This window comes from Ursus americanus, chromosome 33 (assembly GCF_024610735.1).
Source record: "Ursus americanus isolate L20-20 chromosome 33, mUrsAme1.1.p, whole genome shotgun sequence".
Taxonomy (NCBI): Eukaryota; Metazoa; Chordata; class Mammalia; order Carnivora; family Ursidae; genus Ursus; species Ursus americanus.
In genome coordinates, this window is record NC_142159.1 from 397,335 (window position 1) to 420,529 (window position 23,195).

Genomic DNA, 23,195 nt, shown 5'->3' on the forward strand with positions numbered 1-23,195 from the left:
AGAAGGGATGGAGGGAGGGAAGGGAAGAAGAAAGGAGATATAAAGTCACAAAGTGATATGGAGGAACCTTAAATGCATACTGCTAAGTGAAGCCAATTTGAAAAGTCTACATACTACATAATTCCTAGTATATGACATTCTGGAAAAGGCAAAACTGTGGAGGCAGTAAAAAGATCAGAGGATGCCCGGGGCTTGTGGGGAGAGAGGAAAGGATGAATAAGCAGAATACAGGGCATTTGTAGGGCAGTAAAACTATTCTGTATACACTGTGATAGTAGATACATGTCATTATATGTTTGTCAAAACCCACAGAATGTGTAATATCAAGACTGAACTTTAAACTACGGATTTGAGTTAACAATAATACATTAGCTCACCAAGTATAACAAATGTAACAAGACTAACAGCAAGATTTTTTTTTTTTTAAAGATTTTATTTATTTATTTGACAGAGAGACAGCCAGCGAGAGAGGGAACACCATCAGGGGGAGTGGGAGAGGAAGAAGCAGGCTCATAGCGGAGGAGCCTGATGTGGGGCTTGAGCCCAGAACGCCGGGATCACGCCCTGAGCCAAAGGCAGACGCTTAACCGCTGTGCCACCCAGGCGCCCCTAACAGCAAGATGTTAACAGGTAAAACTGGGGGTTTGGGAGATATATTCGGGAACTCTATACTTTCCAGTCAATTTTTCTTAAAACGTTTCTGCTTAAAAAAAAAAAAAAAGTCTATTAATTTAACAAAAAAGCCTTTAACCATTTTTAAAACTGGATTGCCTTTTTATTGTTGACTTGTAGGAGTTCTTCATATAGTCTAGACTCAAGTCCTTTATTAGATTTTTGGTTTGCAAATATTTTCTCCCATCCTTTATGTTGTCCTTTGGATGAAGTTAGATGAAATATTTTTCTTTTGTCACTCGTGTTTTTGGTGTCAAATGTCAACTGCCTAATCCAAGGGCTTAAATATTTATTCTTGTATTTTCTTCTAAGATGTTACATTATTTTTCTACTATATTTAAGTTTATGATCTATTTGGAGTTAATTTTTATATATAGTTTTAAAAGTCAAACTTCAGGGGCGCCTGGGTGGCACAGCGGTTGAGCGCCTGCCTTTGGCTCAGGGCGTGATCCCGGCGTTATGGGATCGAGCCCCACATCAGGCTCCTCCGCTAGGAGCCTGCTTCTTCCTCTCCCACTCCCCCTGCTTGTGTTCCCTCTCTCGCTGGCTGTCTCTATCTCTGTCAAATAAATAAATAAAATCTTTTTAAAAAAATAAAATAAAAGTCAAACTTCATTCTTTTGCAAGTAGATATCCAGTTGTCAAAGATTCATTCATCGAAAAGATTATTATTTCCCCCACTGAATTGTCTTGGTATGCATATAATCATTTGTCATTAAGTGTGAAGGATTATTTTTAGATTCTAGTCCATTGATTTTTCTGCCTATTTTTGGCTAGTACTACACTGACTTTATTACTGTAACTTTTTAGTGAAGTGTGAGTCCTCCAACTTTGTTCTTTTTTTCTAAAAGAGAGAAGGGGTATGAGTGGGGAGAGAGAGAGAATCTTAAGCAGCCTCTAGTGTGGAGCCCGATGCAGGGCTTGATCTCAAAACCCTGAGATCATGACCTGAGCCAAAATGAAGAGTCAGATGCTTAACTGGCTGAGCCATCCAGGCGTCCCTCCAACTTTGTTCTTTTATAAGATTGTTTTGGCTATCCTGGGTCCCTTGAATGTCCACATGAATTTTAGGACCAGCCTCTCAATTTCTGCAAAAGAGGAAGGTGGGATTTTGACAGAGATAGCACTGAATCTATATATCAATTTGGAGAGTACCTCCATCTTAACAATATCAAGTCTTTTAATCCACAAACACAGAATGTTGTCCCATTTATTTACTTTCTTTCAACATTTTATGTCTTCAGTGGCTATGTCTTACACTTTCTTTTAAAAATTTGTTCCAAAATATTTTATTCTCTTTAATGTTATTGTTTGTTGTTATTGTATTGTTATCTTTTGTGTTATTGAAATTGTTTCCTTGACTTCATTTTCATGTTGTTCACTGTTAGATGTATATAAATAAAGTAATTTTTGTATAGTGATCTTATTAGGATTATTTTTATCCAAGATAATATGTGCAAACAGAGATAGTTCCAATCTGGATGCCTTTTTTTCCCTTCTCTTGCCTAATCGTCCTGGCTAAAACTTCCAGTACAATAGTGAATAAAAGTGGCAAAAGCACCCATCTTGTTCCTGATGTTAGGGAAAAAAACCCACTGAATTTATTATTATTAAATATGTCACCCATAGGTTTTCATAGATACCCTTTATCAGGCTAAGGAAGTTCCCTGCTATTCCTAATTTATTGAGTGTTTTTACTTTTTTATTTATTTTATTTTATTTGAGAGACAGAGAGAGAGCTCAAGCAGGGTGAGGGGTAGGAGGAGAAGCAGACTCCCTGCTGAGCAGGGAGCCCAACATGGAGCTCGATTCTGGGACTCCAGGACCATGACCCTAGCCAAAGGGAGACACTCAACTGACCGAGTCACCCAGGCACCCCTGTTGAGTGTTTTTAACATGAAAGCTGTAAGACCTTGTTAAATGCTTTTTCTGCCTCTCTTGCAATGACCATGTGGCTTTTGTCCTTTATTCTATTAATGTGGTGTATTACATTGACGGATTTAAACCAACTTTGCATTCCTGTGATAAATTCCACTTGATTAAAGAATATACTCCTTTTTGCAGGTTGCTGGATTTGGCTTGTTTTGTTTTTAAGATTTATTTGAGAGTGACAGAGTGTGCGTATGAGCAGCGGGCCTGACATGGGGTTCAATTCCAGGACCCTGGGATCATGACCTGAGGTGAAGGCAGATGCTTAACACACTGAGCCACCCAGGCGTCCCTGGTTTGCTATTTTTTTGTTGAGGATTTTTGGATCCCTATTCTTCAGGGATTTTGGTCTATAGCTTTCTTTCTTGTGAGGTCTTTGTCTGGTTTTGATTATCAGGATTATGATGGCTTCACAGCAAGAGTCTGGAAACATTCCTTTCTCTTCTACTATTTGCAAGACTTCATGTACATATTTTGTACAACTCACTACTGAAGTCACATGGATGTGGGTTTTTCTTTGTGGGAAATTTAAATTACCAATCTCTTCACTAGTTATAGGTATATTCAGATTTTCCATTTCTTTGTGAGTCAATTTTAATAGTTTGTATCAATTCTAAGGATTTGTCCGGGGTGCCTGGATGGCTCAGTCGGTTAAAGCATTTGCCTTTGGCTCAGGTCATGATCCCAGGGTTCTGGGATCGAGCACCACATGGGGCTCCCTGATCAGTGGGGAGACTGCTTCTTCCTCTCCCTCTGCTTGTGCTCTGTGTCAAATAAATAAAATCTTTAACAAAAAATGCTAAGGACTTGTCTATTTCATCTAATTAAATCTAATTTTATGGTATTTAATTCTTCATAGCATTCCTGTATCATCTTTTTTATTCCTGTAGGGTCACTAATATCCTCGTTCATTTCTAATTTTAGTGATTTGACTTTTCTTTCCTCCTCTCAGTCCAACTAAAAGTTTATCAATTTTGTTGAACTTTACACAGAACCAACTTTATTACTGTTTTCTACTGATTTTGTATTCTTGGTTTCATTTACCTACATTCTAATCTTTATTACTCATTCCTTCTGTTCGCTTTGGGCTTACTTTGCTTTTCCTTTTCTAGTTTTTAAGGTAGATGGTAGGGTGTTTAACTTGAGACCTTCTTTTTCAAGACTGACATTTTACAACTGTAAATTTCTAAGCACTGCTTTAGATGCATCCCATAAATTCTGGTACGTCATGCTTTCATCATTCATCTCAACTCTCCTTACTGAAAGTGGGGTATTAAAGTCTCCAAATATTATATTTGAATTATCTATTTCCCCCTTTAATTCTGTCAGCACATGTATTTTGGGGCTCAGTTGTTCCTCAGATTGGATAATCTCAATCAACCTCTTTCAAAGGTTGTGGATTCTTTTTTTCTACTAATTCAGATCTGATGTTGAGTCTCTCCAGCAAAATAATTTCAATTATTGTACTTTTCCATTCTAGACCTTTATTTGATTCTTTTTATAATTTGTATTTATTACTCTATTCTATAGTTGTTGAGACACTGTTCTCATATTTTCCCTTACTTCTTTAGACATGGTTCCTTTGGTTCTCTGAATATAGAGTTGATCTTCATTACTCACAGATTCTGTGCTCACAAATCTGACTACTTGCTAAAATGTATCTCTGACTTCCAAAGTCCACTCATGATGCTTTCAGGGTCATTCATGAACATGCACAGAGTGGTGAAAAACTTGAGTCCTCTGGTGTGCATGTTCCCAGGTAAGGCCGAAGTGACATTCTGCCTTCTCGTTTCAGTTCTCCTCTCTAACGAGTGTCTTTTTCATGTTCTATTTAGTGGCACTTTGTGTTTTTATGTTTTTCACTGGTGATTTCCCTGTTTAAAATAGCCCCCCAGGGTAGTGAAGTGCTGTCTAAGCACAAGAAGCTTTGATGTGTCTCATGGAGAAAATGCATGTGTTAGATAAGCTTCATTCAGGCTTGAATTACCATGCTGTTGGCTGTGAGTTCAATGTTAATGAATCAACAATATATATTAAATGAGGAGTCTTTAACAGAAGCACACACAGAACAAAATTATATACTAATCAGTGACCAGAGCCTTACAGGAACCTAACCACATACTTCTCCCAGGAGCAATGGTTTCAGTATTTGGTAATTCAGTGTTTGCAGTCACTATACAGAACATAACTACCACAAATGACAAGAATTGACTATATTTGTAATAGCTGATTTATAATTTTTGTCTAGTAAGTCCAATATCTGGGTGTTCTTAGGAAAAGTTTCTACGGGCTGCTATTTTCCCTGTGTATGGACTATGTTTCTTTACGTGGTAAGTGGATATTTTAAGTAATATACTGTGGCAACTGTGGAAATCAGATTTCCCCCACCTCTTCAGGGTTTGTTACTGTTACTATTTGTTTTGTTTAGTGACTTTCCTAGAATAATTCTGTAAAATCTATACTCTTTGTCATATGTGTGGCCACTACAGTTTCTGCTTGGTTAGCTCAATGGTCAGCTACATGTCCAATATATTCAAGAGATTTACTTAAATGTCTGAATAAGTAAGTCCCAGCTTTTGCCAAGCGGCTCTGTGTGTTGGGGCATACTTTCAATATTTCAGTAGGCAGCTTAAAATTCTGCCTTGTGCAGAGTCTCAAGGTATACAAGAGGTGAGGGATTAGGGCCATCTTCGGTCATTCCTCACCAGACACACAGCCCTGTACATGCACATTACCTTACATAATTCCAGGAATATATCAGAGGTTTTCAAAATCCCCTATGGTCATCCCATATCCCAGTTTTTCTTTTTAATCTTTTTGGCAGTCTCTTGTTAGCCTGACTGGTAATGCCTCTTCTGACAACTGTCTGAGGAAAATTGTCATGTTAAACAATTACCACTGATTGTTTCTGACAAATACACTGAGGACAGAGCTTTTGGCATGGTGAGCTGGGAGTCAAATAAAGACAAGTCTTGAGAATGGAGCTTTTCAGAAGGATGCCAGAAAGATCAAATACTGACAATTCTCTGGGGCTAGGCTTTTGCAGAGTTCCAAAATCCATTCTGCTTCCTCAGCTGGCTGCTAGGCTGTTGATTTTCACAGCTACTGTAGTTTTGAGGGTGTTTGTTTTCAAGGTTATCGTGAAGCTGGGGAGGACATGAGAAGTATGGAAAGTTAAAATGCCACCAACTTCACTGTTCTTAGTGAGATTAATCTGTTTTCCTTGAATAAAACCTCCTTGGATTGTAGAGAGCCTTTAGCTAATTTCTGGGATTCTGAAAAAGTTAATCTTATTCGCTCTCTGGTTTCAAATGCTGATGACTTGGATCTCTTAATTTCCAACTCAGACCTCTCCCTCTCAGTCTTACAGGTGAATACTGTCTTTTTTTCCCCTTCCGTCTTTTTCATTATTGTATCCCTAGTGCCTGAGTCCTCCAATGAATATATGTTAAGTGACTGGAAAGTAGGTCTATACTATTTCTTACAATAATATCTGAATCTAAAATTATCTCAAAACAAAGTGTCTTTTATTTTTTTTTTAAAGATTTATTTATTTAAGAGAGAGAGCATGCATGCAAGAGCATGGGGGAAAGGTGCAAAGGGAGAGAGAATCTGAAGCAGACTCTGTGCTGAGCACAGAGACCATCACAAGGCTCAATCTCATGACCCTATGATCACCACCTGAGCCAACGCCAAGAGTTGGATGCTTAACCAACTGGGCCATCCAGGCATCCCAATGTCTACTTTTATCTTAAAAAGAAAAGAAAAGAGATAACCTTGGATATTGTAGAAAATGAACTGTGGGGACAAGAGCAGATGCAATTAGAAGACTTTCATAATAATCAGCCAATTAAATACCAATGGTGTAACAGGTAGCCAAGTGGCATAAGAGAAGGTAAGCAGAGGCAGCATATCTGCCTTCTTATTTTCATGATTAGGCTACCAAGGTAAAACAGTATTCTGGCCAGTGCCATTACAAAATGATATTTTATCATTTATCTTTCTCTAGATTAGCGGTTTTCCATCTAGTATTTTCCTGATCAGTTCTGAGGAATAATGCAAATAATTTGTTCCTCATAACAGACTTTTAAAACAGGGGCACCTGGGAAGATATCTCATCAAAGCCATTTAAAAGAACTCTTAGGAGAGAAAATATTTAAATAGGCAAATCCTCAATTTCTTCATACAGCCTTTTGACCTTTAATGTATTTTTTGAGTGTACCATTCATTTCCCATATAATAAAGTATAAAATTATTTAGATTTTAATTTTAAATTTAATTATATACTTTGTTATTATTCCTTGTTCAGGATCCATCTTAATCTTGATTCTTATTTAAGCTACACCTGAAATTTCTATGCTCCTGTTTATTTTTCTTCTACTCCCAAACTGAATTCTCAATGGGTCCTGTTTAAATGTATTTGTCCTGTTTATCATCTATACCTAGTGACTGTGTCAATTCCCAACAGTGTTAGACTAGTGAGTAAATTAAGACCTGTTTGTCTTTTCATTTCCCCATCAAGAGAAGAAACAAACCTCTCCTGCTACGTCTATTAACATTAGACACTGAAGATACAGTTCATTCAGGGATTAAAAATGAAATGGACTCCTATTTTAACTATGCCAGGAGTTCTACTGACAGATTTCTTGGCTCTTCATAATAATACAAGTGTTTATTCTTCTATTATACATGGAAAACTTGATCTCTGCAAAGATTTCTTCTTTCAGTAATGAAAAAAATATAGGAAACATCCACATGGGACACTAGGCCATGGCCACGTCTGTAACTAATTAAAAACCTTTTTTATGTAAAATTAATAGCAATATCATCTCATTCAACTCTAAATGAAACTAGAACTTGAAGATTCCACTGAGTTCTGAATTTGGGGCTCTGAATTTTGACTTTTAAGCTGATCCCCTCAATTAATCTTAATTGTATGTGTCTGGTTGAATCTTCCCAGCAGAGGTTTCCTATTACACACACCCATTACAGTGATACCCACAGGAGCCAACATACAAGTACTTTTATTCCCAGCTGTTGCTCAAGTTAATTTGACTCTCCTCCTGAACTCAGTTGAAGTAGATGGCAAATGTGTACAGAATTCTGTTACCTTAGAACATATGCTGATTTTAAACTCCAATTAATGAACATCTGATTCATTAGTACTTTTCCAAAGCAAATTTTAAAAATTCTCTTTAATTCTCTTGTCAGTTGCAAAAGAAAAACATAACTGGAGAAGAGACTAATTATGATGGTAGCAGTGTTCCTTTTAAAATAATTTTATGATGTCTGCTAAATGTTTTTACATTGGTGTATTTAACTAATTAATCCCAATCATCATAAAACTGTTTTAAATCACACCTGTATATAAATGTATAACTATGAACAGAATGATATACCACTAAGATGTTTCCTATTTGAACATGGCTCATCATGTTTACCAACTGGAAATAAGTTGTACTGTACTGTGCCAGGAAGCAAGATCTCTGTTATAACCTGGGTTTGAACTCTCTAATTAGTTTAATGCAGGGAGGGCCTTGGAAACATTACCATCTTGGCCTCAGTTTCATCACTGGTAAAACATGGAGGGTTACACTAAATGGTATTTACTGTTTGCTATATACTGGAAAATCTGATTCTTGTAGAGTAGGGGCTGGCCAACATTCTTTATAAGAAAGTATCAGAAATAAAATATTTTCAGGGGCGCCTGGGTGGCACAGCGGTTAAGCGTCTGCCTTCAGCTCAGGGCGTGATCCCAGCGGTATGGGATTGAGCCCCACATCAGGCTCCTCCGCTGTGAGCCTGCTTCTTCCTCTCCCACTCCCCTGCTTGTGTTCCCTCTCTTGCTGGCTGTCTCTATCTCTGTCAAATAAATAAATAAAATCTTTTAAAAAAAATAAAAAAAAATAATAAAATATTTTCAGCTTCATGGGCCTGGTAGTTTCTGTTACAGCTACTCAACTCTGCCACTGTAGAGTAAAAACAGCTACAAACGATAAACAGATGGGCATGACTGTGTTCCAGTAAAACTTTATTTACAAAAACATGCAGTTGGGTGGATTTGGCCCACAGGCCATAGTCTGCCAACCTCTACTGTAGAGAATCAAATCACATTTCCTCTAACTCTGTTCCTTACAAAGTCAACAAATTTGTTGATAGGAATTAATTATGTAACTTTGGGGGAAAAGGATTCCTGTTTTGTTTTCTTATTATTAATAAACCAGGACAGATTATACATAAAACAAAGCCGATTATTCTCCCAAGTCCTCCCTGTTGTCCACACCTCTGCCATTCTAGTCAGTTAGTAGAACACTACCATTATTCTGGTCTCCCAGGCCTTATGAGTCTCTTGACAGCGTCTCTACACATTACCTTCTTATTTCTGTCCTGTCAGCAAATCCCATTCTTTCTCCTGCTAAATGCAACCTCTTCTAAACCTTATGTATCCTCTTTCTAAGCTTCCTAAAACACTGTTTCAGTCATTTTACTTCCTACCTTCAAAACCTTCCTTTCTAAAAAAGTATTTATTATTATTTTTTAAAAAGACTCCGAGAGAGAGAGAGAGAGAGAGAGAGAGAGAGAGAGAGAGTACGTGCACGGGGGGGGGGGGGGGCACGGAGCAGAGGGAGAGGGAGAAGCAGACTACCCACTGAGCAGGGAACCTGATGCAGGGCTCGATCCCAGGACCCCAGGATCATGACCTGAGTGGAAGGCAGACACTTAACCAAGAGCCACCCTGGCGCCCCAATATTTATTTATTTAAGAGAGAGAGAGAGTGCATGTAAGCAGGCGGAAGGGTTGAGGGGAGGGAGAGAGAATCTCAAGCAGACTCCACACTGAGCGCAGAGCTCGATGTGGGGCCTGATCCCATGACCCTGACTGATCATGATGACCTGAGCTGAAACCAAGAGTTGGATACTGAATCGACTAAGCCACCAAGCGCCCCTCAAATCTAAGTTCTAATGTACTAGAGTCTCCAAGGACTTCCCTTCTCCCCACCCAACAGGTCTTATTTCTCATAAGACCTCAACAGGTACTCTGCTGTGGCAAGGTGTGCTCTAGTGGGCCCCTGTTAACGTACACGTTCATTTCTCTGCCTTTACTACCACAGGCAGTTATCCCCAAACCATTCTTTCTACCCATCCAAACCCTACCATCATTTCAAGGTCCAACTAAAGGATCAATTTTTTAAAAACTATTTAATTTATTTATTTGACAGAGAGAGAGACAGCCAGCGAGAGAGGGAACACAAGCAGGGGGAGTGGGAGAGAAGAAGCAGGGCTCATAGCGGAGCAGGGAGCCCGATGCAGGGCTTGATCCCAGGAGGCAGATGCTTAACGACTGAGCCACCCAGGCGCCCCAAGGATCAATTTTTATAAAGCTTTATATGTCAGTCTACAAAGATTCTACACTTCTACTGAACTTAGGGGCAGTAGCATACAGCTTAGTATTTACCTTCCTAGAATTGTTTCTGGCAACCAAACTAGGCAATACATATTCTTCTGTTTTTGCCAATGTCTCATACAATGCTACAAACAAAATAAGCTTTAAATAAACAAAGGCTGAGACATTAAAGGAAAAGTTGTTATTGTTACAGAATAAAGAGGAATCAATCCATGGTCTAGTATTTTCGCTTCTTCTGAATTCTTCTGGCAGATATCATATATGCTGAATATAACCATTACTGTAACTTAATCTGATTAAGTTTCCCAAACACAAAATATTGCAGCTGTTATTAGAGGTAAGCAGTCTCCTATCTCCTTACCCTTCCCAACAACGCAAATAAATAAATTAGCATACAGGCTTATAGTTAGTCCCTCATGAATGCCTACTATGCTGCTAAGTATTCTTCTAGAATGTAGGGATACAGGAGTGAACAAACTTATGTCCCCATCCTTACAAAGTTTTCAATCTAGTGGGAGGAAAGAGAGCAGAAGCAAATATGATGTCTAGTGGAAGTAGTAATATAAACATAAAGAAGAAACAGGCAGATAAGGGGACGGAGAATGAAAGGGGCCATTTTAGATGTATCTGTATATACTGTCAGAGATATTTATAGATGTAACCAGAGGCCATGACACACAGAATAAAGACTTCTGGATTTATTCTGAAGAAGATGGGAAGCTGTTGAGTGGTTTTGATCAAGGGAGTGACATGGCCCCACTTAAGTTTTAAAGAGATTACTATTCTAGTTACTTTTGGGAAGAATAAAATGTAAAGGGCAAAAGTGAAAACAAGTAGGCCAGTTCAGAGGCTTGTGGATTCACCTTTGTAACCCCAATGCCTACGACACCATTTGGCATATAAACCGTTAGGTATGTATCACCTAGGATAATATTTATTATCCTGTATCTTTAATAAAATATTAGTAATAGTATACCAAACTCAGGTTTGAATCTCAGCTTAACCACTTTTATGTAAGCCCAAACCTATTACTTGATCTGAGCCTCACTTTCCTCATCAATAAAATGGAGCTACCTACGAGTTATTGTGAGAACTGAATGTGACAGTCTATCTAAAGCATTTGGCATAGTGCTTAACATATAGTAAGGACTTAAAAAAATGACAATTGGTTATTCACTACCTGCCCACCTCTACTTCCAACACTGAGAGTGGACAGCTACAGACTTCATTCAGAAGAAAGCTCATAAAAACAAAGCCATAATATCAGGAAGATCAGGAGCTTAATTATGGACATGTGAAGTCTGAGATGCTATTAGCCATACCAGCAGAGATAGTGATTAGGCAGCTGGATATGAGTCTGGAGTTCAGAGGAGAGGGCGGGGCTGGACATTGTGGATTCTGACCATAGCTGGTATTTAAAGCGATGAGTCTAAAAGAGATCACTGAGGGAATATGTACCGGTAGAAAACAAGACACACAGGAGAGTCCTAGAGTACTGCAACATTCACTCACCAGAGAGATGAGGAGAAGAGTGAGGTGGAACTGAGAAAAACTACCCAGTCACGTGCACAGAAGAGAGTGTGATATCCTAGAACCAAGTGGGAAAACTATTAAGAGTTTAAATCACAAACAAGTCAGACTGAGTAAGATGAAAAGTGAGAAATCATCATTAGATTTAGTGATGTGGTGGACTGGCAGGGGTGAATGCCATATTACAATGTGTTCAAGGAGAGGGGCGCCTGGGTGGCTCAGTCGGTTAAGCATCCGAGTCTTGATTTTGGCTCAGGTCATGATCTCAGGGTCATGGAATCGAGCCCCATGTCGGGCTCTACATTCGGCTAAGAGTCAGCTTGAGATTTTCTCTCTCTCCCCCTCTGCCCTTCCCCGCCTTTAGCTCTAAATGAATAAATAAAATAAAATCTTATAAAGCAAGCAGTGTGTTCAAAGAAAAAATGTCAGAACAGTAAATTCACACAATTCGTTCAATAAATTATGCTGAAAGGCCAGGAGAAAAATGGGGCGGTCTCTGGAAGGGGAAGTGGAATCTAAAGATTCCGTTTTTAAAGATGAAAGAAACAACAGCATAAATGCTGATGGGATGGTTACAGCAGAGGGGTAACTGATGATGCAGTAGAGGAAAGAAGTACTGTAGCATTATTCTTGAGGGGGCGAGAGCAGATGGGATGTGATACTGAGTCAAGGGGATTGCCTTAGGTAGGTGAACAGATACAGTTATCCTTAGTAATGAAAGCAAAGGTGTGCATGCATAGATACAGGGAGGTGAACAGATGTCACGGAAGCAGCTTACGGAAATTCTCTTTCAACTGCCTCAATTTCCTCAGAGAAACTGGGAGAAAGTTCATCAATGGAAAGTACAATGGGCAGAAGGCATTATAATACAGGTTTGAAGAAAAATGACAAAGTATGAAATAGTAATCTACGAAGTGGAAAGAGAATGGCCTAAAAAAATTTAGTGTGACTGATTTCAAGTAAAATCAGTAGGCTGGTTTTCTCCACTCAAGTTGACCCCACTGATACAGGTAAAGATACAGAGGAAGTAAAGATTTAGGGATAATCAGAATGCTGGTTAGTCAAATAAGTACAATTAAGGGAGAAACCAGTAGAAAAACTGAGGGGGGTGATAATATTGACTGACTATGGAAAGGCAGAGTAAGGAGGGAAATGACTGCATGAGAAGGATGAGGGAGGGTGAACAGGTAAAAGAATCAACAGATTTTTGGTCCTGAAGTGAGGGAGGTAGAAAGAAGAGTTGCATTTGGAGTAGGAAATTATATATAAAACTGTAAGTTGAAATTGTCATTGAAGTTTAAGAATTACTACGTCACAAAACCAGACCCCTGGGATTCTTACCCTTAATAAGAAAGTTCAGTATAGAGGTAAAACAAGAATCCACGTATCAGATCTAAGAGAATTTTAGGCAGATGACTGAATATAGCTAGGAATTCCTCGTCTTTCTCCGTATAATTTATTAGAGAAAGCAAATTCCAACTTTTTTAAAGAAAATGATTCATGTTAAAAAAAATGCAATCTGACTGATAAAATAGTTTTTAAAAAAGACTCAACTGCTTTATTATTTTCCATGGTGTCCAGCTCGTCCACTTATTTATAGTTCAAAATGTGTTGATGGGTTCTAAAGTCCTACACTACTCTGCTTACACTTACATGTATGAAGTAACTTAAACTAAAGCTAAGTGCCATTCTGTTAAGTTTATCCCTTGATGTCATTATTAATAATTTCTGCATTTCCCAAACACAGAGAAATCATTACATTAAAAAAAATACCAACTTTCACATTTGAAGATTTCAAAGAAAACACATAAATACCCATCTGCATATTCTTCAATTATCTATTTTTCAAATCCACCTACAACTTTATATTCAATCTGTTGAACAGTTACATGCAATTAAAATGGCACTTTTCAGTAGTCAGAAAAAAAAATGAGTCTTGGCTTTCATCCTGCATGCAACATTTATCAAACTCTATTAAATTCATAGTAAGTGTGAATGACAAGAGCAGTTATTTGCTGTACTCACCTCCTTAATAGCATCTTCATTAGGGAGAATGGAACATAAGCATGTGATATAGGCTTGCTGAAAAGATGACACATTTGAAATTTCTTTAGATTCTGCACAGAGTTTTGATAAAGCAGTGGCCTGAGGGATGCAGTTAGATTTCAACAAATGTTTTATTCGCATTTGCAGAAAGGAAGGTCCTTCTTGTGCAATCAATTTATTGACTAGAAAAAAGGAAAAATAAAAGTTTGATAACATATCTCATAACACATCAAGGTTAAGATGAAATTTTGATATCTTTTGTTGTTGGTTTGTTTTTAGTGAATAAAAATTCAGTTGATATAACTTGGGAAGTTTATTCTGATCTCAATACTCATCTAACAGAGCAGAGAGCAAAATAAATTATTGCTAATGATTCCCACATTACTTAGTAGTTTTATTCTGAACACCAAATCTCTTAATAAAACTACTAACATTTTATCAAAATTAATTATTTGACTTTCTCCTAATACGGAAATGAACTGTAAGCATAAATGCAAGAAAAAGAAGTAACCTATGTAATATTAACAACTACCACTTGAACACTTTCATGAGGTACCAAGCTTTGGGCTGAATGTTTCTATATACCTTTCATTTATTCTTCACACCACCACCAAGGCAAGTATTATTATCCCCACTTTAAGGTTAGGAAAATTAATACTCAGAGAAATTAGGTAACTTGCCAAGGATTCCAAAGCCAGTGGTGTTCCTTCCTCTAAACCAGGCATTTCTCAAAGTGTGTTCCACCGACCAAAAGACCTGAGAGATAGTCCTAGGAAAAAAAAAGGATTCCTTGGTCAAATCTCTGAACAGTCCTGCAATAAAGAAAACTGTTCACTTTTATTTAACCCAATGTCTCCCAAACAGATTTGACCAGAGAACCCTTTTACACATATTATTAGTACAATGTAAAATATTTGTTCCTGGTTCAGTACACACTTTGGAAAACGCTGCTCTGAGCGGTACTAAATATTAAGCATCTGAGCACTGACTTTTACAGTGTTCCAGACAATCCCTCAATTTATGAATAGCAGATACTCAACAAGTATGTGACATCATTACACACCATTATTTAAAGAACAGAGGTGAGAATACTGCATGTCAAGACAAGTCATGAGCAAACTGTTTTAGGTGTTTCATCTAAAACAGTGTTTCTCAAACTTAAAAGTGCCTTCTGAATAACCAGGCATATCTTATTAAAATGCAGATTCTAATTCAGTAGGTCTGGAATGGGACCTTAGATTCTGCTTTTCCTTTCTTTTTCTTTTTTTAAAAAAGATTTTATTTATTCATTTGACAGAGAGAGAGAGACAGCCAGCAAGAGAGGGAATGCAAGCAGGGGGAGTGGGAGAGGAAGAAGCAGGCTCCCAGTGGAGGAGCCTCATGTGGGGCTTGATCCCAGCACCCTGAGCCAAAGGCAGACGCTTAACAACTGAGCCACCCAGGCGCCCCTGAGATTCTGCTTTTCTAACAAGCCTCTCAGATGATGCCCAGGCTGCTATGTCTACAGGCCATATATGGAGTAGAAATCATTAATATTAATGACAAACCACTGGCCCAGTATCAAAACTAACTGTACAGTTTTTTATTTTTTCAAATTTTTATTTAAATTCTAGCTAGTTAACATACAGTGCAGTTACTGGTTTCAGGAATAGAATTCAGTGGTTCATCAATTACATGCAACACCCAGTGTTCATCACAAGTGCCCTCCTTAAAACCCATCACCCACCTAGCCCACCCCCCGCCTACATCCCTCCATCAACCCTCATTTTGTTCTCTACTGTTAGGTCTCTTATGGTTTGTTTCCCTCTCTTTTTCCCCCCTCCCCAGATTCATATGTTTTGTTTCTTAAATTCCACACATGAATGAAATCATATGGTATTTGTCTTTCTCCGACTAACTTATTTCACTCAGCATAATACACTCTAGCTCCATCCACGTCGTCGCAAGTGGCAAGATTTCAATCTTTTTGATGGCTGAGTAATACTCCATTGTGTGTGTGTGTGTGTGTGTGTGTGTGTGTGTGTGTGTGTGACACACGCGCACACACACATCTTTATCCATTCATCAATTGATGGACAACTGGGGTCTTTCCATAGTTTGGGTATTGTATATAGTTTTTAAAATTCTTTCCAAAAGCAGGTAACACTGTACATGCACATGACACAAAATTCAAAAGGCACAAAAAAGATGTACGGTTAAAGCTGTCTCCTTTCTGCCCTAACTCCAGTACTCTAGTCTCCCTCCCCAAAAAACAATTGTTTCCAATTTGTTATTTATCATTCTAGATATATTCAGAGTACAGAGAACCTATTTCTTTCCCCATGAAAACATATCATATAGTTCATTCTATACAGGTGGAAGGTGCCCATTTCCTGTGGTATTTCAAAAAGGTCTAGATTCTAGAGCTCCAACTCTGCAGATTTTGATTTAGCAGGTGAAGCCTGGACCTGGGATAGGGGGAGAGAGGAGGAAGAGAGGGAAAAACAAAGGAGAGAGAGAGGGAGGGAGAGAAGGTGAGGAGGAAGGGGAAAGGGAGACAGAGAGAATGTGTGTGTTGGTTTTAAATTCCATAGATACTCTAATATGTAGTCAAGGTCAAAAAGTATGGATGGAAAACAGATCACTTCCACTTGGATTTTTCCATTTTAGTCCCACAGGCACTAAATTCCACAAAATGAACTCATAATCATATCTCCCACTCAAATAGCTCCTCATTCCTTACTTCTATTTTCAGTAATGGTATTCTCTCAATCATACAGAAATGAAATTTTGGCATTATTCTTCCTTACCAACTCTGTCCCTCAATTATTATCATATCCTTATTGTATCCTAGCAATTCTTTTTTAAACTCTCCAATCTAATTCTTCCATATATTGCCTGCCACATCTGCCACCCCAATATCCTACTCTGCCTAACATCAGATTCTGCTCTCACTATCTGTCCTACCAGGTTGTAAGCATATTCACAATGTAAGCATATTCACCATGAATACAGGCATGTTATTTATACAACCTACCCTCTTCTAAATTTTCACAGCATTTTACCTCTTTCACTACACTTACTTTTCTCTTTAAGTAGAGGAATAAAGGATTAGAGTGTAAAGACGTTAAGATCTCAGGTTTTGGAATCACCAATGTGAGGCTGAATCAGGACTTTGGCACATACTAAGCTGTGAAACCCTTGGACAAATTAACTGACCTCTGAGCCTCAAGTTTCTTCACCTGTAAAAAAGTTAGTCATATCCACCTCACAGAGCTGAATGGATCATAAATGAAATAGCAGTAATGCAGATAAGATACTTAGCATAGGACCAGGCACAGGGTACATGCTCAGTACTAGCTGCTATTATGTTTCTGTCATCTCCCTTACTACACCATCAGCAATTTGTAAACAAATACCATGTCTTGTTAACTTTCGTATTCTCTAAAGCACTATGCACCATGCCTCACATATTAGAGGAATTTAATAAGACCATGTATTTAGCAACTGAGGGCTTATCGCTCTTCAATCGAAAACGTCTAATATCTCCTCACCTGGGTTCAAATTCTGCCCTCCAATTTTAACTACGTGGCCTTGGGCACGTATAATCTCTTACTTGGTTGATGGACTAAATGAGATATGGAAAGCATTAACATGGTGCTTATCACACAATGAACACTCTAAATTATAGCTATTATTTCTATGAGGTAAAACTACTTTACTCAATATACTACAACCAGTTACAGCACTATATCAACTTTGAACACAGAAACCAATCTTATATTTTATTTATTTTTTAAGATTTATTTATTTAAGAGACAGCGAGAGAGTACACACGGGGGGAGGGGTAGAGGAAGAGCGTCTCAAGCAGACTCCACACTGAGCACAGAACCCAGGACAGGGCTCAATCTCATGACCCTGAGATCACGACCTGAGCTGAAACCAAGAGTCAGTCACTTAACCGACTGTGCCACCAGGTGCCCCTAATCTTGCATTTTAAATTCATTTCAAGTTATGCATCTCAACTTTGTTTCTTATTTATTTTTTGAAAGATTTATTTATTTTAGAGAGAGAGAAAGAAAGAGCACAAGTAGAAGGGGCAGAGGAAGAGGGAGAGAACCTCAAGCAGACTCCACCCTGAGCACGAAGTCCAATGTGGGGTTCATCTCACAACCCTGGGATCACAACCTGAGCCAAAACCAAGAGCCAGACACTTAACTGATTGTGCCACCCAGGCACCCCTTAACTTTGTTTTTAAAAAAGGAAATCCAGCCATACATTTCAATTTAAAATGAAAATAAACTGTACACTAACAAGTCTTATTCCCAGTCGTATCCTTTCTGTATTTTTGTCATCTTAGTACAAAATAATTTTTTTTAATTTCCATTTATTTATTTGAGAGAGAGAGTACAAGCGGGAGGGGGAGAAGGAGAGGGAGAGAGAAGCCTAAGCAGACTCCCTGCTGAGTATGGAGCCCTATGCGGGGCTCAATCCCACGACCCCAAGATCACAAACTGAACCAAAACCAAGAGTCGGATGCTCAACCAACTGTGCCACCCAGGTGCCCCTAGTACAAAATAATTTTTAATCATATATCCTTTCTTCCATCTAGATTAAACAACTGAACTGTTTTGTCATATTTCTTTACTCAGCTTTTCTTTTCCTGAACCATTTAAAAATAAATTAAAAACATCATGACAGTTTACCTTGTGTATACTTCATCATGCAAAAAATGGTAACATTTAAGGTCATTAAAAACAGCCCCCCCCCTTTTTTAAACAGGAAAGCCTGTTTTTGTTTTTACTGGAGGCTCAAGTGGCACATGACAATTCATAAAATGGCTTCAGAGGTATAGGGTAGAAGGGACACAAAAAATAAACTGGGGTGTGAAGGAAAACAATCAGGAGGAAGTATAGGCGCTGGTTCCCTGTCAGCCTGATTTGGGGAAAGTAGTTGGTGACTCTGAACAAGGATGGAATCCTTCCTTCAACCCTTAGTAGGGGAGAGAGGAAAAACAAAAACAAACAAAAAAAACCCCCAAGACTGCAGCTTTGGCCCTCCTGAGTCTCAAGGAAAAAGGGGAAAAGCCATTGTTTTGATGTCATAAGTTATGGGAAAGTAGGAGGAGGAGGGTGCTGGGTAGGGTAGAAGTCAATTGGAAAAACTAGCAGATACCAGATGGTAGCTCTGGGTGTCCTTTGAGTTGGAGCTGGAATCACTCCATTATGGTGGTGGGGGATCCCCACTGCTGACTGTGGGCTGAGGTCTGGTCTGTGGGCTGTCTAGATCCAGGAGGCTATTGCCATCAATGCTGCGAGGAGGGGCAGTTCTGTGAGTCCTGGGGCTCAGGATGGGAATCATCAGTGCAGCAGCCTTAGCTGGGCTTGCTCTTGCCATCCCCACCTTCTGTGGTAGGCCCATGGGGATGTAAAGGCCTTCAGTACCTGGGCTAAAATCTGGGTGGGAGAACCTGTTATTTCTCTGCTGACTATGCCAGGCAAAAGTGCCAAGAACTGTACTTATTACATACTTCAGTAATAAACTTTTTTTTTATGGGATGGGGAGGACACAAAATTCAAGAACTCAAAGCAGGAAAAAGAAAAATCTTTTTTTTTAATAATAATTTTTTATTATGTTATGTTAGTCACCATACAATACACCCTTAGTTTTTGATGTAGTGTTCCATGATTCACTGGAAAAATAAAAAATCTTTTATTCATTCATTCATTCATTCATTCCGGTGAGGGAGGCAGGGCAGGAGGGAGAGAGAGAATGCGGGGCGGGGGGGGGCAAAGAGAAGGAGAGAGAACCTCAAGCAGACTCCACTCTGAGCATGGAGCCCAATGCAGGGCTCGAACCCACCACTGTGAGATAATGATCTGAGCCAAAACCAAGAGTTGGAAGCTTAACCAACTGCACCACCCAGGCACCTCAGGAGAAATACAAATCTTTTTTTTAATCCAAAATAAATAAATAAATAAACAAAAGCATTTACTGAGTTCCTTGGAGGCTAAAAAATGTGTACTTTTATGCTTCTGATTAGTATATCATTGAAGACAGGACAATCAATGAGATGACAGTCACTGCTTTCTAGTTTCGAATATATGTTACTACCTGGGCTACAAGGGCAGTGGAGCCATAAAGGAATCTTCCTAATCTCCTAACCAGACATTAGGGTGAGGGCCAACTGAGAAAGCAGGCAGACTATACAGGCTGTCCTCCACATATATGGCAGTTCACAGAGTAATTCCTTAGATATGTAGGTGTTCTGTACCCATTCAGAGTCTTGTAGATAGTGGGTACTTAATTATAATCTTTACTGAATAGACAGGATATCGCAAGACATTAGGAGAACAGTGCTTCTCCCCATTTCTTGATTTTTTTCTATATGAAAAGAAATTAAGTACTGTTAATTCCTGAGGTGGGGTGATGTACTGGATTAGTACATCAAGAAAAAATAAAGTGCGGACATTTAACGCCAATCCACCTTTCCCCTCTTGGGCTTAGGCCTGCCTATAGAGAATAAGAGAGTAAGTATTCTTCTTGGCCCTAGTCAAGCCCCATCTGGACTGAGATCTGCCTAATTCTGGGATTCTTCTGAAACTATTAGGCTCTGTCCTCTAAGCAACTTTTATTAATAAGAAAAGTGATATTTTAGGCTCCATATGCCTATATCTACAAAGGGATGACATGTACTGGGAACCTCAACAGAAAACAATAAAACCAACCTTTTTCTATTTAACAGCTCTTTCTCTTATTCTTTTCTCCCCCTCACCAGTGTGACTAATAAGCAGAATTGGCAGAGAAAAGGAACCAAGAGGAAACTCTAAGTACCTTTATTGCCAGTCTTCTCACTATACAGAAAAACCAAACAGCGTGTATGTAGTAGGTTATCAAACTTGAGGAATGAATAATCTAACTGGAATATTTTAAGGGATCAATATTCAAATGGTCTGCTTAAGACCTAAACTAAAGACATACCAAAAGTATAAAAACTCTTCTGAACCTCATTTTTATTCCAGAAACATACTTAACAGAATGTGATCCTTTTAATTTTCTACTTAAAGCAAATGAAATCACAACTGGTGGTATCAAATGAGATAATTTTTTGTGCCTAAAATGTAAATATCAATTTAAATCCACAAATCTTGTGGTATTAAACTGATAATTTTGCAAATAAAAATTTTCATTCTTTGCATTTCTCTACAAAATGCTAAATTCCAATACTTCATAAGTTTAAAATAAAAAAGCAATTTTTTTCATGGTCCTTAGTTGTAGTAACCAGTGAACGACATATGAGGAAAGCTCTACCACATACCGAACACTAGAAAAAGATTATTTATTTGCATCTCAGGAACTTTATATGACCACTGTTACTCAATGCAACATTTTTAAGTAAGTGCAAGGAATATTTAAAACACTACCTAAAAATGCAGAATACTTAGGCAAAACATTAAATGCTAATGGTTAGTTTTTACTATTCAAAGAAGAATAGACTGGGTATAGATACACAGGTGATATTCACAAAATTTTAACTCATTAATGAATTCTAATTCTCTTAGATCTAAATCTGCCTTCAATATAGTTAGTAAAGTTTTAAGGCTTACCTTCTTCTGTTTCTACTGGCTGTTGAGACAGAATTTTAAGAAGAACTGGGTTTTTCCACACCCCTTCCTTCGTAACATGAACCAATATTTGTAGGTTATTATTCCCAAATTCCAATAATGCATCATGTGACTCCTAAAGCAAAAACAGCACATCCAGAAAACAGGCTAATAAGCAATATAAAAAATAGTTTTGCCTTTTAAATGTATCTGAACATCTACAAAAGGAACTATCATCTTGCATTTCCTAAAAAGAAATAGGCAGAGGGAAAAAAAACTATCCTCAAAGCTTTGTGAACTGTTACTATCTTCTTTAAAAAATGAAACAATGTTGTTTTCACTAAATTAAAGGGCACCTTTAAAATGTCTTCCTAAATTCTCTTAGGTAAAATTTATCACCACAATTCAATTTACAACCTCATATTACTAAATTATTTTAAGGCCATTGTACAGCTTTCTTTTAAAGGATTCTACAGTTCTCATCTATTCTTTCTAATAGAAATATTACTTAATGAGGCCAGCTGATGCATTTTTTCATTGTTTGAATTCTTCTATCAAATTACTTTTTAAATGAAAAGTGGTTCTATATAAAATGTCATGGAAAGCCTTGGTTATTAGCTATCATTCTCTCTCTTCAGAAAACAAAATGTAACTGCCAATAGTTTGTTCTTTAAAATATTTATGTACACAAAGGGTCAGGAGAAAGGGGTCAGAAATTTAACTTGACATGAATGATTAAGTATATGTCTCCACTGTCCTGTATTACTAATGAGGATTATTGGTTGTTCCCATATTCTGAAATTTTAATGTTTTCTCTTATTTTAGAATGCTGAAATTCTCAAGAAATATAAGCTTCCATTTATAGCAATATTCTTTGGAAAATATATGTTAATGATGTTCACAGACCTAAGAATATAATTTTATATTTCACTTAAGTGAAATATAAGAAATAAAATTCATTTTCCCCTTAATTGTAATGTCAAAGTTGTAGGTTTTTAACACATGCACTCCCAATATGCTGAGTTACCTTCTGCAGAGAAAGGATTTAGAATTTAGATTTGACAAAGAAAGTGGCATTCCAATTTCCAAAACTTAGACATACATCTGTGATAAAATTAGGTTTAAAAAAGTTGTAAAAAAACAGGATCTCATTTTTGTTATTAGAAAATCCACTTCAGGGCATATTTTCAGATCCACAGGCAAAAGATCTGGAAGGGTTATACAAACTGAAAACAGTGAATGAGTGTTCTCTCTGGGGCCTGCTCCGATAAAACTATTCTCTTACCATAACTTTCCTCAAAACTATCTGCTGCCTTGTCCATTTATCACTAAAATAAGAAAACTTCAGAGTTTTACCTTTTAGATTTCAACAGGGACCATGTCTTACATTTATTTGTACCTCTACTGCATTTATTTTATTGAACACATATTCAAAAGTATATCCTGTATGATAAATAGTGGGAAAAGTTACACAGGTAGAGGGAAAAGGCAAATATTTTATGCAGGCATACAATCTAAGAAATAATAAAGAAATAAGACAGTATTCTCTCTACAAAGAATACTATTATAAATAATAGTAACAACCCAAACAAGGATTATGAGATTTACCCTTGTAGACTGTTGTATGCCAGGACAAAACCACTGGCAGGCCTCAAAACACAGTGTGACAATATCAGTGTGTTATTTATGAAAGATGATTTTAGCAGCTGTATGTATTTGTGAGGAATTAGGATCACATTACAGGGATTAAAAAAGGCCAAGGACACGACCAAAAAAAATTCTCTTTTCCCCAAAAAGAAAAAGATTAACATTATCATCATTTCATTTTGGGTTATATATCCCAGAGGAAAGAAATTTCCAGATAATGAAGTATGTCTGTTAATATGCAAATCATTACTTGTGCCTACATCAAACAGGTCCAGACTACTATAGAGTTTGTGTCCTCGAAGAGCAGCTGGCAAAAAGCTAGCTCTGGGTATAAATCTGCGTGTAACTTTAGGCAAGCTAATTAACATTCTCTATGCCTGTCTC

At 37.8% G+C, this 23,195-nt stretch overlaps 1 protein-coding gene across 1 annotated transcript in view; it reads right to left on the minus strand.

Annotated features, from left to right (window-relative positions):
* Positions 1 to 23,195, minus strand: part of RLF (RLF zinc finger) — an 85,223-nt gene that overhangs the window by 29,387 nt on the left and 32,641 nt on the right. The window contains exons 4-5 of the mRNA XM_045771893.2: positions 21,168 to 21,300; positions 13,561 to 13,763 (exon numbers count right to left, since the gene is read on the minus strand). Coding sequence (XP_045627849.2) covers positions 13,561 to 13,763; positions 21,168 to 21,300 — 336 coding nt within the window. The remainder of the gene's footprint in view (positions 1 to 13,560; positions 13,764 to 21,167; positions 21,301 to 23,195) is intronic.